The 19,932-nt window shown below is 44.5% G+C and overlaps 1 protein-coding gene across 2 annotated transcripts in view; it reads right to left on the bottom strand.

The window, feature by feature from the left end:
- Window positions 1-1,069: 1,069 nt before the first annotated feature.
- Window positions 1,070-19,932, bottom strand: part of mre11a (MRE11 homolog A, double strand break repair nuclease) — a 117,937-nt gene continuing 99,074 nt past the window's right edge. For both annotated transcript variants that reach the window (XM_072476417.1, XM_072476418.1), the window contains exons 18-20: window positions 19,747-19,814; window positions 10,946-11,033; window positions 1,070-1,499 (exon numbers count right to left, since the gene is read on the bottom strand). In XM_072476417.1, coding sequence (XP_072332518.1) covers window positions 1,446-1,499; window positions 10,946-11,033; window positions 19,747-19,814 — 210 coding nt within the window. In that variant the 3' untranslated portion in view covers window positions 1,070-1,445. The remainder of the gene's footprint in view (window positions 1,500-10,945; window positions 11,034-19,746; window positions 19,815-19,932) is intronic.

Raw genomic sequence — 19,932 nt, 5'->3', positions numbered from 1 at the left:
GCAGCAGGGCTCTGTCCTGGAAGTGTCAGGTAGGAAAGACAGTCTGCAGTTCTTGTTGCCTTTATTATGGATTTCCACAATATTCAAATATAATTAATAGCCTCATAGTCACAAAGCCCCTCACTCCCGACATAAAACGCTTCAGGCTCCTGACCAAGCCCCCCCCCCCCCCCCCCCCCACCCCTCAAAGGATCCTCTCTCTCTCTTCCCCACTGATTCAGGGATCAGTAGCTCCAGAGCCCTTGAGCTGCATGCCAGTAAATGGAAATGGCTACTCATCTCCCCTCAGTAGCCTTTGCGCCAGCTTCACATTTTTGGAAAAGGTGTACTAAACGCCACCTGAGTGACTTCCCGCTGGGGAATCACACAATTTCCAGGAGGCTGTTGCATTTGAATTCAATCTCGGTAATGAGACTGAAATGAATGCAAATGAGGGTTAATGATATTCTCGTCATTTTTGGGCGAGATCTGGAACTCTCCACCGGGAGCAGGTCAAGTGAATCGCAAACTGGTTCACGGCCGGTGCAAATCTTGATTTTGGCCTTTCCTGCTATTGACCCAGCGTGCCCGGATCCTCTACAGACATAACACGGTCACTGAATCGTGCCTCGGGTGTTGCTGTCAATATTCATTCTGTTTCCTGAGCTACAACAAGCCTTTCGGAAAATATATTTATAAACATGATATTTTTGAGTAAGTGTGAAACTGGTTGAGAATTTTTACATAATTAATGAATTATACACTGTTTCTTTTGAATAAAAATACAACCGTAAGCATTAGCGAAGACTAACACAGAAGTATTTCTAATGTATATTCAAACTGATTTTCAACAGTTAAATACAAAACATTGCTCTATTTTAATATTGAATATTTTCTTCAACAATCTTATGACTGAATTTTGCTAAGCTCTAGGGCAAATTAAGTAACAAGTATTAAACTAAACTGACGCATGCTTATGAATATCACACCTACTTGAAAATCAAGCATATACTTTTAAATAACGGGATCTAGATTTTGTGCATGCATTTAATATACAGCACTGAGAAAGAAGATCCAAAATACGTGCATCTCAAGTCATTTTCTTTTATTGCAGCAACATTTTACATGGCGGGGGTGGGGGGGGGGTTGCAATCCTTCTTTGAAACCTTGCAGATTCAAGGAATCCTTAAGATTTTACGATTTCAAGGTAGCTGAAGCAACAGTTCTTTTAGAAAATATGATCCACATTGAATATAGATTAAAGCGGGATGCCAGTATTGTACATATACTACAAACAAAATAGAAGTATTCACATCCACCACTCAAAAACTTCCACATTTAATGGACAAATGATTCAGCTGGGAATATTTTTTAAACTCAATAGTTGGATAACTGTTATTACAACAAAATTGAAACTGATAATCTGTTGAATTTAAAATATCAGCATATTGTGAGAAGTGGACAAGCTATCTTCTGTTTCTTCTGAAGGTTGTAGAGCTTTTAAAGGGGTCAAAATCATCCTGAGAACAAATAAAGAGCATTGATACAATTAGAACAAATCGCTCTCAAAGTTACATTGAGGATTTTAAATCAGTTAACAACATAGCATCAATAGGGGTGTGATACCAGAGATTAAAATAAAATTAGATAAACACCTGCATTTTATTACAGGCAATTAGCCTTTAAACATGCGTATTGTACACTGTCAAAAAGACAAAGACACATTAACATGCAACATTAATGCTTACATTATTTTGGAAGCACAATGTTTTATTCCCTTGTGGTAGGTGACGACAAAAAGTTAAATGCGCTGAGGCAAAAGTGGTCTTTTGGTAAAACTGCTGTAGTGGTTAACTCAGTTTGTCATTTTCAAGAATTTTTAATTATAATAGATAAATTCAACAAATGGATCAAAATTAATTGAATCAATTCATGACTGAATCCTATTTTTGTGTGGCTTCAAAGAGTCGTTCATTTTATTGCTGCTTGCCATAACTCTCAATTCACAAACTACAAAGCTTTGCATTTATATAGCACAGTCTATTGCACCAAGGTTCTTCAGAGGAGTATGAAAAACAAATGCCAGGCTAAAAGAGGTTAGATTCAATGGGTGTCCAAACGTTTCGTCGAAGAGACTGGTTTTGAGGAAGATTTTGCATTGATCTGTAGGAGTAAACAGGGTTTCTATTTCATGTCTCAGCCAAGACAACAGCTGGGAATTTCTACCCTTGCCCATTCCTCCCCACGGCCAAGGTGGCAAGCCACTGGGGGATCTTCTGGACCTGACGTCTACGGCGTTTTGTATGGCTCGCAATCCAGGAGGGTGGTTGATTTCAGCGGGACTGGAAGATCTCCCGCCTGTGGGAAGGGTGGGAAAATTCCGCCCAACATCAGGTGTACATTAGGCCAGCGTCTATTTCCTGCCCCTTCAAAAAGTGAAAATTATCCAATGTTTCCTACTTCACTCAATCTGCACGTCTTTGAACTGTGGGAGGAAACAAGAGCATCTGGAGGAAACCCACGCAGACACGGGAAGAACTTGCAAACTCCATACAGTCACTCAAGGCCAGAGTCCAACCTGGAACGGTGGGAAGCAGTGCAAACCGCTGTGCCACAGTGCCGCCCTTACAAGATCAAATGTTTTCCGAGGCCTGATTGCTTTCAAATATAGTGAATAGGTAGAAATGACTGTGATATAAAAGACTATGGCAGCTTACTTTACAGACCCACTTGTAATGCATTGTAGAAGTACAACTATTGTCATCTTCTTAGAAAGACTAATAAGAAAGCAAAACAGTGCAAATCACAGATGGCCATGACTGACATTTGCAGGATGGGTGCTAAAATTAGCATTAATAGTCATCATTGTTAAGCTGCTGTTACTCTATTAACAGGATAAAACGAGTCATTTCCCTCATTGCATATTCACATGCTGCAGATAAATTCATGCACAACTACACTATTCCCATGTTACACATGACTACTTTTAAAATGATGATGAGGGTACAGCAACTGAAATGTGCAATTAAAATTAATTCTGCTGTATGTTTTACAGTATGCTGCAACTATAAAACAATTATATAAATATATATATATATTTTTTAAATGCACATATTCCAATGTGTCATTACAATAGCGTGTCTTCGGCCAAAATGACATTTTGGTCAGAGTTTAGTCAGTGACTTGGGTGCACAGAGGCAAAAGAATTCCAGGCTCTGTGTATCCGACTTGTAAAAGTGTGGGCAGCCATCACTAACAATTTTCAGTCTGATGGGGAAGGACGGGCTAGATTCGGAGTCAGGGCATGCGATCCCATAAGTAAGGAGTAGTCAGATACGGACTCAGCGCAGGTTGGGCAACTCGAGCACAGATAAAAAGCGAGCCTTCAGAAAGGGCCATTCGTGAGATAGGTGGTGAAGTCCCTCTGCCTCGGAGAGGTCCAAGAAATGGTCATATCCGCATGCCGCAGCTAAGGTTCAAGGAATGGCACATAACTCTGCTTCAGCATTGAGGCATATAGGCGTGCATGCTCATCTGAAGGAGTGCTGAAAAAGACAGTTGCAGTGAGAAGCAATATCTCTCCTTGCACTAAATATCAGATTAACATAAATTCACATTGTCATTGCAGACCAATGGGTGAAGAACGCCACGGTGCTGGCCTGAACTGGAGGTGTGGATAAGCCTTCCTGAAATGTACAAGTTCTGTTGAACAAACGGTCATGGAGATTGCCAGGGTGCCTGAACAGTTGTCTGCTGGTGTTGTGAATCGGCATTAGCAAGTTCTAATGGCAGTGTTAAAATCAATCACCTTGGCACATGGTGGAGGTCATGCTGTCACTTCATGGAGCACAATGGGACATTGGCAAGAGGCAGTGCAAAGATGGGGCAGAGTGAACATGGTTAAATATAATGCTGCATCAGAGAATGCTTTCACTATGAGAAGGGCTATACCAAAATAACACCTTATGTGTCTCACACAGGTCCCAGCTTTGCTTCCTTCTAGTATTCCAGGAAGGTTTTATGTATCTCCCTCCTTGAACAGACACAAAATATTTGTTCAGATGGAGTGCCATTTTCTTATTCCCCATTTTAAATGTTCCCGTCTCTGCCGGTAATGTCTGATAATCTTATCCGTTTTACAGTCCATTTAGTTTCTCGCTAGTTTATTGTCATATTCTTTTTTCCTCTATCAGTTTTGTGGTCCTCCTTTGCTGCATTTTAAAATACTGCCAATTCTCAGGTTTACTACGTGTATGTTGGCAACTTTATGCGCCTCTCTTTTTGATCGAATACAATCTTTAAGACCTCAAGACATAGGAGCAGAAGTAGGCCATTCGGCCCATCGAGTCTGCTCTGTCATTAAATAAATTGTGACTGATCTGATATAACAAACCTCAACTCCACCATCCCACCATATCCGCATAACCCTTGAATCCCATACTGATTAAAAATCCATCTATCTCAACTTTGAACATACTTAATGATCCATCCTCTACAGTCCACTGTGGTGAGGAATTCCACAAATTCACTACCCTCAGCCAAGAAATTCCTCCTCATCTCGATCTTAAATAGATGACCCCTTGAGATTATGCCCTCTGGTCCTAGACTCTCCCAGAAGAGGAAACAACCTCATGGCATCCACCCTGTCAAACCCCTTGAGAATCTTACATGTCTCAATAATGTTGCCTCTCATTCTTCTAAACTCCAATGAGTACAGGGTCAACCTACTCAACCTCTCATAAGAAAATCTTTTCATACCCAGGATCAACTTAGTGAAGTTTATCTGGACAGCCAGTGTATCTTTCCTTCGATAAGTTTGGATCAATTTTCCTGTTGGTTTTTACTGCCTCAAAAGAATATAATGTATTAATTATTTAAATGTTAACCGTTGCCAGTCTATCATCATAACTTTTCATTTAGTTTTTCAATCTAACACAGGCAACCTGCCCCTCATACTTTCATAGTTTCCTTTCTTTAGATTTCCTGGATTCGGATTGAACTACATCACTTTGAAACTTAAATGTAAAATTCAAACATATTATGGTCACTCTTTCCTAAAGACTCCTTTGAATGAAATGATCAATTAGCCCTTTCTCATTGCACAATACAAATCTAAATACTAGATCTAAAATGACCCATTCTTTAGTTGGTTTCTCAACATTGTTATAGAAAACCATCGCTAATACCTTCCAGGAATTCCTTCTCCACAGGCTAAGTGCTAATTAGGTTTACCCAATCTATATGTAGATAAGTGCCCCATGTAACCCTTGTTACATAAACCTCCACCCTTGCTGCATAAACCTCTTAATTTCCTGATTAATACTGTACCCTGCATTACCACTACTGTTTGGTGCCTATAGACAAGTCCTACCAATATCTGTTGCCCCTTGCTATTTCTTAGCTCCACTTAAACTGATTCTACATCTTGAGCTTCCAATCCAAGATTCCCTCTCACTATTGTATTGACCGTATACTTTATTAAAGCGCTACTCCACATGGTTTTCCTTTCTGCCTTTCCTTCCTAAATACCCTTGAACATTCAGTTCCCAGCCGTGGTCATCCTGCAGCCATGTATCCATAATTTCCTTCGTTTATCACATCTTTCCTCACATGATCGCTTGGCCCCACTATTTAATTTAAAGCCCTCTCTGCACCCTTAGTTACACAACTTGCCAGAATAATGGTCACTGCATGGTTCAGGTGAAGACCGTCTTAATGATATAGCTCCCACTTCCCGCAGTACTGGTGTCAAGATCCCATGAATTGAAACCCATTTCACCCACACCAATCTTTGAACCACACATTTAATTCTCTAATCTTTTTTTAGCCTACTCCAATTTGCTCAAGGTTCAGGTAACAATAGATTACCTTTGAAGTTCTGTTTTTTAATTATGCCTCTAGCTGCTCATACACACTAAGCAGAACGTCTTACCTTGTTCTACCTATGCCAGTGTTACCTACATGGACCACAACAATTGGATCCCCCATCTCCTCCCATTGCATGTACTTTTCCAGCCCTGTGCAGATGTCCTGAAACTGATCAGGAAACACAGCCTCTGGACTGCCGCTCTCAGCTGCAGTCTATGAACTCTGATATAGAACTGTGTCCATGTCCTTGTCCATACTGTCCTCTATAGAAACTACATTTCTACTAATCCACCCCCCCCCCGACTTCTTCAAAAATCTCTAATAAATTAGTCATACACAATTTCCCTTTCATGAAGCCATGCTGACTCTGCTTGATTAGATTAGAATTTTCAAAATGTGCTATTGCTCCCTTAATAATTGATTCCAACATTTTTCCAACAATAGATGAGACTAATCGACCTATAGTTACCCCTTTTTGCCTCCCTCCCTTTCTGAATAGGGGTATCTCATTGGCAGGTTTCCAATTCTCTGATACTTCTCCAGAATCCAAGAATTTTTTGAAAACTAGAACCAATGTGTCCACTTTTTAAAAATTTGTTCATGGGATGAGGATGTCGCAGGCTGTGCCAACCTTTATTGCCGGTCCCTAATTGCCCTTGAGGGGGCAGTTAAGAGTCAACCACATTGCTGTGGGTCTGGAGTCACGTGTAGACCAGAGAAGATTTCCTTCCCTAAAGGAGATTTTTACAACAATCAACAATGGTTTCATGCTCATCATTAGACTTTCAAATTCAGATTTTTATTGAATTCAAATTTCACCATCTGCAGAGGCAGGATTTGAACCTGGGTCGCCAGAGCATTACTTTGGGTCTCTGGTTTACTAGTCCAGTGATAATCCCACTACACCACCACCTCCCTGTATCTCTGTCGGTACTTCTTTTAGGCTCCTCGGATGCGCTGAATCCAAACTGAGCAGGGCCATTTGAACTCAACATTAATTTGCACTGTAGCAAGGGCTTTAAGCCATAGTGTGGAGATCACAAATTTGTAGACTAGACTTAAATGTTCGAGAAGGGCGTAATAGTCAGTAGAACCATGATATGACGTTGTTTAATTCCCCAGCCCTTTAAAATGAAAAACAAAACAGGCTGCATGTGCCAGTGAGAGTTGAAAGAAAAACAATTTCACCAATTGCATTGGCTGTCTATTGACATTTCCCCAAGGACTACAATTATGTCATTAATAATGCTTTCCACAAGCTATAATTATTTCACAAAGGGGTCCCAAGTTCAGTCTGATCGCTAACAGGTTTTTATGCGTTGTCTTTGATGTGGGATTATGAATGGAAGCATGTTTTATAAGGGATCAAGTATTTGAGGTGATTTATATGTTTTGAATGGGCTTTCATAAATTGGAGATTTGTTTTAATATATTGATGGCTGTAGTAGGTATTTAGACCTGTTGTTAGATTTCATCTCAGCATCGCTCCCAAGGGCTGTGCATGGGTGGATATTGGCGAGCTGGAAGTGAAGGGGGGACATGGGTTGGCATGGGGGCATTTGGGTGGCATGAATAGTGGAATGATGGGGTGTGAATGGTGAGGTCTGGTGAGCCTAAAATTGAAGGGAACAGCTGGACCTTTTAAACAGTCTGCCTTGGCATTTGGCAGCATCCGTGGCTGCCTCCAATCTCCAGCTGGGGCTGAAGGGCATGACTTATTGAAATAAGGCTGCGCAAATCGGGGGACGATACTCTCAAGATGGGGGCTGTGAGCAGGGGAATTTCCCAACTCCGGCTACCTGCCTTGCAAGCCCATTTCTCTAGTAGCTGTGAACTCAATGTTAGCGGACATGATTATTGCTTTCCTCTTTGGATTAATTCTGTTCATTTGACGTTGGAAAGAGAGATAATGGACATGGGTTGAGATTCTTCGGTTCCCCAGCCGCGTGTTTCTCGGTGGAATGCCTTTGCTGGCAGCGGGATTCTCTGTTCCCGCCGAATGTCAATGGGATTTCCCACTGAAGACACCCGTGTTGTCGGGAAACAATAGTGGTGCGCAGCCGGAGGGAGGTAGAAAATCGCAATGGCCAGAGAATTACGGCCTTTATTGTTGATGCCGAGTAGTGGGAATTAATCATGCTGAAAATCCTCTCATAGCATAGTTATGCAGCACCCAGAAAAACATCAATGTACTGAAACACATTCTGGACAGTATTGCTGAAAGCCACTATTGTATACTGTAGAATGGTCTGTTTGCAGATGGGCCATAGATCCAAATGCAGTGCAGTTGGGAGGATTGGTTAGCTCAGTTGGCTGGACGGCCGGTTCAAACCGGCAACAGCGCGGGTTCAATTATTGAACCGGCTGAGGTTATTCATGAAGGCCCTCTTCTTGCCCCTCACCGGAGATGTAGTAACCCTCAGGTTAAATCACCACCAGCTAGCTCAAAAAGAAAGACGAGAGTAGCATGTGGTCCTCTGGGATTGTGGCAACATTTGCATTGCAGTGCAGCATGGCAACCAAGTGTGGGTTCCCGAGAGCTAAATGTGCAGGAAGTAAACCTTGTCCTAAAGCAGCCAACGTCATACTTGTTGTGCAGGGGCAGTGGCAAGTTGGAGTAGTACTGCTATAGGAAAGCATCTTGACACCAAACACAAAACCACAGATCTTCAAAATGTACGAGTGATTACAGGCCGGAATACCCTAAAAAGGTGGCAGCTGGTTCTTGAAAAGGTCATTTCAGCATGATTTTCATCTACTCATTTGATCTTGTCCAGAAACTGTTACCAAAACTGGAAGTCCAGCCAGAATTAGCATGGGCAGACAGTCATTGCTAGCCAGTGTTTCTGTTCTCACAGCAATAGCTACAGCCTCATTTCGAGGCATAAATGGGACACCGGTAAGATGAATATCAACCCTTTGGATCCATAAACTTGTGCTGATGTTGGTATGATTAAAGGGAGGAATCTGCACTTCTACAGCAATTTACCACATCATCAGGATATCACAAACATTACTTGCAAGTAACATCTCTGTTATTAAGGAGCCAAAAACAGCACTTCATTTGCACATAGCAAAGTCCCAGAAACTGCTATTAGATGTATTACCAATTAATCTTGTTTGTTGTTGGGTGAGGGATATATGTTGGCCAGAACAGCAGGGGGATATTGGCAGAGGATCGTTCATGTCACCTGATTAGGCAAACAGCCTCAATCTGAGATCTGATTTAAAAGGCAGCAGCAGCAGCGCCACAGTGATTGCTTTTAAAATCTATTAGTTTAAAACACTCGACATCCTGAGGTAATGATATATCCTGGGATAATAATATTGCCTGAGGTAGTGATAAAATGCTTTGTGATTTTTCAGCTACCTACAAAGTGTTATTTGTGTTTAACAATAATTCTGACCATCTTTAGGCTGCAGGAACATTTAACAATAACAATATGAATTTATATGGCACATCCATGTCCCAAAGCACTTCAATGGACTGTTATCTAAACAAATCTGACTGAGTCACATGAGGAGATATTAGGATAGGACACCATAATTTCTTTAGAAGAGATAGGTTTTGAAGAAAGCTTTAGAGGAGAGAGGTAGAGAAGCTTACGGAGAGAATTCCAGAGATTAGGGCCCAAGAAGCTGAACTCAGTGACCAACGGTGAAGCAATTAAAAATCAGATGCACAGGAGGCCAGAACTGGAGGAGCACAGAGAACTCGGGCGGCTGTAGAAGAAGGCCGAGACAATGAAGGGTAAGGCAACAGGGGAATTTGAAAATAAAGATGGGAATTTTGAAAGCAAGGCACTGTCAGACTAAATCTAATGTAAGCAGTGATTACAGAGCTGATGGAACTTGGTGTGAGTTAACACATGGGCAGCAGAACTTTGGACAAGTCCAGGGTTATGGAAGTTGGAAGATGGGAGGTCAACTAGGAGTTTATTAGCATATTCATGTCTTGAGATAACAATGGTATGGATGAGGGTTTTAGCAGCAGGTGAGCCAAAGTGGGCCAGAGACGAGCAGTGTTAGAGCGGAGGAAATAGGCATCCTTGGTGATGGAGTGAATACTAGTGGAAAGCTCAACATAAGGTCAAATAGAACAGCAAAGTTTCAAACAGTCTAGTTTAGTCTCAGACAGTGGCCAGGGAGCATTTTGGTTTCAGTAATTAGCGAGGTGAGGAACAAATATTCTTTCAATATTTAATTGGATGGAATTTCTGCACATTAACTGTCACAAGTAGGATGACATTCAGAGACAATGGTGGGGTTGAGAGTGGTGGTGTTGAGGAAAAATTGGATTTTGTTACTGTGCATGTAAAACCAGCATTGTGTTTTCATATGAGCGGCAGCATATAGATGAGAAATAGGATGCACAAGGCCAAGGATAGATCTTTAGGGAATTCCTGAGGTAATACTGGAAGAGAAACTGTTGAAAATCATTCTCTGATTACACCTTGATAGAATGAAGGACATTCCACATAGCTGGAAGCTAGTGGAGGAGGAAGCAGCTCAACCATGTCAAGGGCTGCAGCTGGTTGAAAAGGAATAGTTTAGCAACACATTGAGGGATTTTCGACAGTGAGGGAAGTTGAAGATGGACTGGTAGTTTACAAGTACAGAGGGGCCATTGTATTTTTGAAGAGGTAGCTGAGAACTGCAGATTTGAAGGGGATGGGGAAATACCAGAGTAACAAATCAGTCACAAAAGCAAAATACTACAGATGCTGGAAATCTGGAAAAAAAACAAAAAATGGAAATACTCAACAGGTCAGGCAACATCTGCGGAGAAAAAAACAGAATTAACATTTCAGGTCCGTGGCCTTTCATCAGAACTGGAAACGTTGGACATGACCGTCTAGCTGTCCACATCGGCGGAGGTGGATTCAATTGGAAATCCCATGATAGTTGCGGGACTACAAGATCCCGTTGCCAGCCAATAGCGGGCCGCCTCCCGCCGCCAAGAAACACGCCACAGGGAGGCTAGAGAATCTCGTCCATTAACTTTATTTCTCTCCATAGATACTGCCTGATTGTTGAACAATATCAGTTAACATGGTTAGTTTGGTAAATAACTGAAAGCAGGAAATCTTGAAATTACCTCATCTTCGCCATCATCACAAAATTGTATTCCTTTAGATTGGCTTTGCGAACTTCTTTTACTTGAAGATTCTGACCTGCTTGGATTCCTTTTCAAATTAAATAAGACAAATCAACAACCAGAATAATTTTCCATTTGATTGAAATTCAAAAGAGACTGTTCACAAAAGACACCCGTACAGATATATTTAACAAAATTTAAAGCAGTCATACTGATAGTGATCCCAGCACAATTTCCCTTCATGTCTTGCAAAAGGTGGCAAGGCAATATTCTTCGGAGGCAAAGTTATCTCAACTCCCACATAGCAAGTAAAAAGGTCAGATTAAAATGGAGTTATTTAACAGATCAGTTCTCCCATTTCTACTCACTTCATTGCCTCTGTGGAAGGTCCTTTTCTACTCTGACCAATTTCCTACTGTGACATGATTGAGATCAAAGCTGGATTTTTCACCTGGGCTCATAAAAATGTGAGCTGCACACTTTAGTGCCTCCCGAATCACACTCCTGACTGAGTACTTACTATCCACGGGATGCTTTCAGTGAAGGGGCAGCCTCAATGTGCAATTTGCAAGCCGTGAATGAGTTTGGACTTATATCTGTGGAAGGAAGAGGTCTGGTGTGATGTGTTATGTACTCTGGGATAACACAGGCTGCAACTGGATGCAGCTTTAACCAAAAGATACTCCAGACCTTGAAGTTAGTTCAATCTGATTTATTGAACCACTGGCACAGTTAGCACAGTTCTCTATGAGTTTGACTCTCTGCTAACCTAAGTGTGGTTACTCTGTCTGACTGAACCAGACTAGCTCTTAGCCACGTGCTGGAGATGTAATACTGTACATACACCCTGACTCACTCTGTAGATGTTCATCAGTGGAAAGAGGAGTGTGAGTGCCTCGTGCCTTTTATAGTGAGATATCACCCGAGTGTCCTGCCTGCTCACTGGTCATGTCCTGTTCTCGGTGTTCATTTGCTGCCTGTCTGTATATCATTATCTGCATGTCTGCATGACATCTCTCCTTTTTAAAAAAATGTTTTGTTGGCACATGGGAACGTACTTGCATGTGGTGGCACATATTAACATATTTACACGCGGTGGCATACGTGAACGTATTTACATGTGAAGACAGCTGTCTCATGTGAGAAAACAGAACATAGCAAACAAAACAAATGTTCATAAGTCCAGTCTCTGGGGCTTGCGTCTGATCCTTGTCGAACGCTGGAGAGGTGGTGATGGGGACGACGGCGCCTTGACAGGCGGGATGGAAGCCTGACTGGTGGCCTTGTAGTTCAAGGTATCAGGAGGTGGCAAAACAACGGACGGAAACGGAGAAGAAAGCGGTTGCGGGCAGGCAACTTTGCGCAGTGCCCGTCTGTTTTGTCGCACAACAGAACCATCAGCCATACGTACAACATACGAGCAGGGCGCAGCCTCTCGAACACTGACAGCTGGAGCAGACCAGCCACCATCCGATATCTTGATCCTGACAGTGTCTGCCGGGGATACCATGGGCAAATCGGTGGCATGAGCATCATAGCCCTGCTTTTGCTGGTTTTGGAGCTGCTGCACCTTCTGCAGCACCGGGAGGTGATCCAGTTGGGCAAGTGTATTGCTGGAAGTGTCGTCCGCAGGTCCCTGTTCATCAGGAGTTGAGCCGGCGACAGTGGGGTCACCCTGTGCACAAGCAGCGCGAGGTAGATGTCAGAAGCAGAATCCGCGGCCTTGCAGATGAGCTGTTTCACAATGTGCACCCCTTTGTCAACCTTCCCATTGGGCTGCGGATAGTGTGGGCTGGAAGTGACACGTTTGAAATGGTATGACTTGGCAAACATAGACCACTCGTGGCTGTTGAAGCACGGGCCATTGTCACTCATAACAGCGAGTGGGATACCATGCCTGGAGAACGTCTCCTTACAGGCCTTGATGACGGTCTGAGATGTGAGGTCTGAGAGCTTCACGGCTTCAGGGTAATTGGAGAAATAGTCAATAATTAACACGTAGTCACGACCATTCGCACGAAAGAGGTCGATGTCAACCTTGGACCACGGGGAGGTCTCAGTTTCATGCTGCTGGAGCGTCTCCTTGCTCTGCGCTGGCTGGAAGCGTTGACAGGTCGCACAGTTGAGGACCATGTTAAAGATGTCCTGGCTAATACAGGGCCAGTAGTCAGCTTGCCTGGCTCTGTGTCTGCACTTCTCGACGCCCAGGTGTCCCTCATGGATTTGGCGGAGCGCCAAGCTCTGGAGATTGAGTGGAATGACAATCCGGTCCAGCTTGAGGAGGATACCATCAATCACCGTCAGGTCGACCTTTACATTGTAAAATTGAGGGCACTGCCCTTTCTGCCAGCCATTGGTGAGGTGGTGAATGACACGCTGCAAGAGGGGGTCTTTGGCTGTCTCTTCGCAGATACGAACCACCTTCTCATCAGACGCCGGGGGGGTGCTAGCACACAGCTGCACCTGTGATTCAATCTGCCGGATGAATTCCAGCGGTTCACTAGGCAATGTGATGGAGCGGGACAATGCATCAGCGATGATGAGCTCCTTGCCAGGCGTGTACACCAAGTCAAAGTCGTAACTTCTGAGTTTGAGGAGGATGCGCTGCAACCGAGGCGCCATGTCGTTCAGGTCCTTGTGGATCAGAGGCCTATGATCCGTCTCGACATGAATGTCGGCAGGCCGTAGACATAGTCGTGAAACTTGAGAATGCCAGTGAGAAGACCCAGGCATTCCTTCTCTATTTGCGCATACCTTGTTTCGGTGGGCGTCATGGCCCTCGATGCGTAGGCTATCGGTGCCCAGGATGAAGTGTCATCGCGTTGAAGCAGCACCGCACCAAAGCCATCCTGGCTCGCATCTGTAGAGATCTTCGTCTCCCTGTTTGGGTCGAAAAATGCCAAGGCGGGTGCAGTGGTGAGCTTGGCTTTCAGCTCGAACCATTCTGCCTGATGTGCTGCCTTCCACCTAAAGGCAGTGGACTTTTTCATCAGGTTTCATAGGGCCATGGTGTGTGAGGCCAGGTTTGGGATGGACTTGCCCAGAAAATTGACTTTGCCCAGGAAGCGCAACACCGCCTTCTTGTCTTCAGGGACCTTCATGGCTTCGATGGCCTTGACCTTGTCTGTGTCCGGGCACACACTCTGCTGAGAGATCTGGTCACCTAGGAACTTGAGTGTCAACATGCCAAAGCAACATTTGGACCTGTTCAGCTTCAGGCCATTGGCATGGACATGGTGGAATACCTGCTGGAGACGGGAAACATGCTCTTCAGGGGTCGTAGACCATATGATGATGTCGTCCACGTACACACGAACCCCTTCATCATCTGCTCCATGATGCGATGGAAGATCTCCGATGCCGAGACAATGCCAAACGGCATGCGATTATAACAGTATCTGCCAAACGGTGTGTTGAAGGTGCAGAGCCTTCTGCTGGACTCATCCAGCTGGATTTGCCAAAATCCATGTGACGCATCTAACTTGCTGAAAAAACGTGTGTGTGCCATCTCACTGGTGAGTTCCTCCCGCTTCGGGATGGGGTAGTGTGCACGCATTATATTCTTATTGAGATCCTTGGGATCAATGCAGATGCGCAGGTCTCCCGAAGGCTTTCTAACACATACCATCGAGCTGACCCAGCCCGTTGGTTCGGTTACCTTGGAAATGATGCCCTGTTGCTGAAGATCCTTGAGCTGTGCCTTCAGGCGCTCCCTCAGCGGAGCCGGGAACCGGCATGGTGCGTGGACCACTGTCTTGGCATCAGGTCGTAGCAGAATATTGTAACGATCTGGCAGCATGCCCACCCCATCGAACACATCCGGATACTGAGCGAGGATGTCGTCAATGCCGGCCTGAAGATCCACATTGGAGGATGTTGTTGTGTAAACCCACTGCACGAGGTTCAGCTGCTTGCAGGCATGCGCGCCAAGTAGGGATGCCCTGTCTGGCTTGACAATTTCAAAACATAACCGTGCATGGGCGCTCCGGTTGGAGATGAGTAGATGGCAGGATCCCAGTGCCGTGATGGCATTTCTGTTGTAGTCCAGGAGCCTGCAGGCTGCTGGAAGTACCTTGGGGGGCTTCTTGATGCGTTTGAAATCTGCCTGCGAGAGGAGGTTGGCAGAAGCACCCGTGTCCAGCTTAAACTGGATGGAGCAGTGGTTGACCTGCATCACCGCACGCCATTCGTCCACAGAATGCACAGCGAGGATGGATTGAATTTGTGATGAGTTGGATGTGTGGCTTATTCACATTTGGTAATGATGCCCACACACTAGGCGGAGTCCAGGCATTCTTCCTCTGGATCCGTTGTGCTGCCAGGATCAGAATCCTGTAATCGTTGTTGCACACTCTGAACGCGCAGTCGTCGGAATTGGGAGTGCTGGCCCCTGACTAGTGGTGCAGACCTGCACAAGGCTACATAGTGTCCAGGCTTCCCGCAGTTTAAACATCGCCTGCCTCTTGCAGGGCAATGTTTCTTTAAGTGGGCGTTGCCACAGTTCGAGCACGTCATGACGTCGGCGTCCTGTCGCTCCGCGCGTCGTCGCACATGCGCAGTGCCGGTGTCGGCCACTTCGTTATCCCGTTGACATCGCGCATGCGTGGGGCACCGGGAAAAACGCGCGAAATGGCTGCTTTCATCAATGCTAAGGCGCTGCATCCGGGAGATGGCCTGCACACTCTGCCTCGTGGGAGGCAAGTTTCTCATTTTCAGCTGATTTGTAATGGGCGTAGCAATTTTTGGCGTGCTCATGCACTGTGCATGTTTCAATCGCGACTGGCAGGGTCATATGCTTGATTTTCAGTAGCTGCTCTCTCAGAGGATCAGAGTGAACTCCAAAAACGATTTGGTCTCTGATCATGGAGTCAGCAATATCACCAAAGTTGCAGGACAGCGCTAGCAGGTGGAGGTTAGTCAAGAAGGAGTTGAAAGATTCATCCTTACCTTGTTTGAACATGTAGCGCTCGAAGATTTCATTGGTGTCCACTTCACAGTGACTGTCAAAACTTGTCCAGGATGGTCTGAAACTTTGTCTTGTCCTGTCCTTCGGTGAAGTGAAAAAAGTTGAAGAGCTCGATGGCTTGATCACCCACTGCGGAGAGGCGAAGCGCGATCTTCCTTGCATCAGACGCACCCACGAGGTCTGAGGCTTCGATGTACAGCAGAAACCTTTGCTTGGATGTCCACCAGTTGGCACTGAGATTGCCAGAGGTCCTGAGCTGGTGAGGAGCCCGAATCTTCCCCATGGTGCCGGGATACATTCGCTGGTCGTCACGGAACGGACTGAGGTAAACCACTTACATTAAGCAGTCTCCTGGTAGCATGTTGTGTTATGTATTCTGGGATAACACAGGCTGCAACTGGATGCAGCTTTAACCAAAAGATACTCCAAACCTTGAAGTTAGTTCAATCTGATTTATTGAACCACTGGCACAGATAGCACAGTTCTCTATGAGTTTGACTCTCTGCTAACCCAAGTGTGGTTACTCTGTCTGACTGAACCAGACTAGCTCTTAGCCACGTGCTGGAGGTGTAATACTGTACATACACCCTGACTCACTCTGTAGATGTTCATCAGTGGAAAGAGGAGTGTGAGTGCCTCGTGCCTTTTATAGTGAGATATCACCCGAGTGTCCTGCCTGCTCATTGGTCATGTCCTGTTCTCGGTGTTCATTAGCTGCCTGTCTGTATATCATTATCTGCATGTCTGCATATCATGACAGGGTGCAGAGTAAATGAGCGGTAAAGGACTCAACATCAGATTATGAGCGGATAGAAAGTAGCTGATCCCCTTAGGTGGAGGGCCAGTCACGAGGGGACACAAGTTCAAGGTGAAGGGCAGGAGATTTGGGGGGGATGGGAGGAAAGACTTTTTTACCCAGAGGATGGTGACGGTCTGGAATGCCTGGGAGGGTGGTAGAGGCGGGTTGCCTCACATCCCTTAAAACATACCTGGATGAGCATTTGGCACGTCAAAACATTCAAGGCTATGAGCCAAGTGCCGGCAAATGGGATTAGGTAGGTAGGTCCGATGTTTCTCATGTTTCGGTGCAAACTCTTCTACACTGCATTTTCTATGATTCTGTGACAGTCAAGAAATGGTGATGTAGTTCCAAGCCACAGTGAGTGGCTTGGAGGGGAATCTGCTGGTGGGGCTGCTCATATGCATCTGCTGCCCTTGTCCTTCTACGTAATAGAGGTTGGGGGTTTGAAAGGTGCTTTTGAAGGAATCCTGGCTTGTTTCTGCAGTGCATCTTCTTGATGGTACACACTGCTGCTACTGTGCGTCGGATGGTGGATGGAGTGAATGTTCAATTTGGTGAGTGGATTGCCAATCAAGCGGGATGCTTTATCTTGGATGGTGTTGAGCTCAAGTGTTCTTGAAGCTGCATTCATCGTGGCAAGTGGAGAGTTATCTGTCACACTACTGACTTGTGCCTTGTAGATGGTGGACAGGCTTTGGTGAGTCTGGGAATGAGATAGTCGCTGCAAAATTCCCAGCCTCGGGTCTGTTCTTGTAGTCACAGTATTAATATGGCTGGTCCAGTTCAGTTTTTAGTGAACGGCATTCCCCAGGATATTGACAGTAGAAGATTCAGAGAAGGTAATGCCATTGAACATCAAGGGGAGAAGGTTAGATTCTCTGTTGTTGGAGATAGTCACTGCCTGACACTTGGTGTGGCGCAACTGTAACTTAACACTTAACAGCCCAAACCTGAATATTGTCCGGGTCTTGCTGCATATGGGCACAGACTGCTTCAGTAACTTAGTGACAAATGGCATTAACATTGTGCAATCACTCTACCATACCCTGTCTGGTCTTATGATGGAGGGAAGATCACTGATGAAACAGGTAAAGATAGTAGTTCCTCGGACACTCACCCGTGTCCAAAACATGAAGGACATGGCATTGGCAGAAATAAAGTTTTCCCCTTAGTAAAGATGTCAATAACCAGGGGACATAGATTTAAGATAAAGAGCAGGAGAATTAGAGGGGATTTGAGGGAAATCCTTTTCATCCAAAGGGTGGTGGGAATCTGGAACTCACTGCCTGGAAAGGTGGTAGAGGACGGAACCCTCACGACATTTACGAAGCATTTCGATGAGCACTTGAAATGTCATCGCATAAAAGGCTACGGACTAAGTGCTGGAAAATGAAATTAGATGGGAAGGAGGTATTGTGAAGCATGGGTAGCATTCCTACCTCTGAGGGATGCTATGGGTTATAGTCATACCCTAAGACTTGATAGCGGGAAGGTGCATTCATAACGTGGCCAAACAGGGCGATTATCGACTTGTAAATCCTTCTGATATGCCTAAGGCAGATGGTGAGAGCCTGGAGGTTTCCTGGTCAGCCAGGACCATGTTAGTTGCAGTGTAACAGCATCCCCATGATAAGAAAATCCCACATACAGGCTCTTGCCATTGCTGTATTCTGCAGTCAGAGTCCTCCTTTCTATGAGGGACTGCAAGAAAGAAGATTTTGCCGGGGCTTCTTAACGCCACACTAGTCAAATGCTGTCTGGATGTCATGGGCAGTCACTGTCACCTCAAGTGTTCAGCTCTGGTTGGTTGAAGTCAAAATTATTTTATGTTAATGTCTCACGCGCCACCCGAGTACTGCATCCAGTTGAACTTCATCAGCCCTCATGCGTGTTTGCTCTTCCTTTGATATCTCAAACATCTTTCTCGGATTTCCAGGTTAGCTTTTGCATTCATGGATAATTCCCATCAGGTAAAATGCGCTAGTATCAGAATATCTCCGGTAATGATGCATGCTGGTTTCTCCTGCCTTTAGCCCCATGCACGTGGCGAACAAGGCATTTCTGCTGCTCCACCAGTGTCTCTTCTGTAATGAAGCTGGTTTGCTGCTGCACCAATGTCGAAATGAGCTGATTGCCAAAGGCATTGAGGCTGCAATGGAAATCTATTGATGGCACATCTACAGCAGCTGAAGACCTTCTATGACTTTTCTGTGCACTCCCCACTCCCTGGCAGAGAACCCTTACTGCAGGTAGGCCTTGCAACATTAAAAGCTGAGAAGGTTGGAAGAAAATTGCTCCATTCCAATGCTGCACTCTTCCTGACCCCTGGCAGAAGTGATCACATCTCGAATGAGGAAATGTGTTTTTAAAAGGTTCTTAAAACTTGTAACCAGACATGAAAATAAGTGTGCGAGAGAAAATACAATTTTTCATGATGACTCTGACTGAGGTGTGTGGGTGTGCATTTCACACCCAAACCTTTCCCAACGCGCAAAAAGGCCACACAAAAATGGCCTAGAGGCAGAAACGCAGAGGAAGGAAGTTTTACTTACTGGAAGCACAAGGTTCTCCACTGAGCAACTCAATTTGCATTCCCATTGGGAGACAAAAATCCAGGGCCAGAGTACACTCGTAATTCATTATTCCATGATCTGGCCTTCTGGAAGATGCTCTCTGAAACACGTTCACAGAGATTTGCAGTTTTGGCAAAAGGTCAACTTGAAACGTTTGACCCAATTTTAACTCACTCAGGACCCCTGCACTTCCATAGAGTTAAATAAGGTCCATACACACTGTTTCTCTCACCCAAGGTGCTGCTAGATATACACATTTTCAGCATTTTCTGATTTTATCATAGGTTTGTAGCCTTTGATATAAAAGTCTTCACTACAGTGTAAATATCAAAAGACAAAAAGGAAATATTTAATGGACAAAACACCAAGAGCTTTCCTGCAAGTATGAAAAACATCTTCTGAACAATGGGTTTGCAGTACTTAAAGCTCTTTTATCAATATTCAGTTTAAATACACATACCCTAGATTTTGTTTTGAGGAACTGGATAAAGAAGTTGCTTCCAAATCAGAATCATCACTTATTATAACCTGCAAAAACAAAATTTAGCAAGTATCCATGATAAAAGTTCAACAATCTTGAAGATACTTTGTGAATAGATTTCTGAAGGCATAAGGGCAAATTAATAGGGTGGTGAAAAAGGCATAT

Source organism: Scyliorhinus torazame, chromosome 15, assembly GCF_047496885.1.
Source record: "Scyliorhinus torazame isolate Kashiwa2021f chromosome 15, sScyTor2.1, whole genome shotgun sequence".
NCBI classification, from domain to species: Eukaryota; Metazoa; Chordata; class Chondrichthyes; order Carcharhiniformes; family Scyliorhinidae; genus Scyliorhinus; species Scyliorhinus torazame.
Note: the sequence above shows the minus strand (reverse complement) of the source record. Positions and strands in the feature narration are given on the sequence as shown.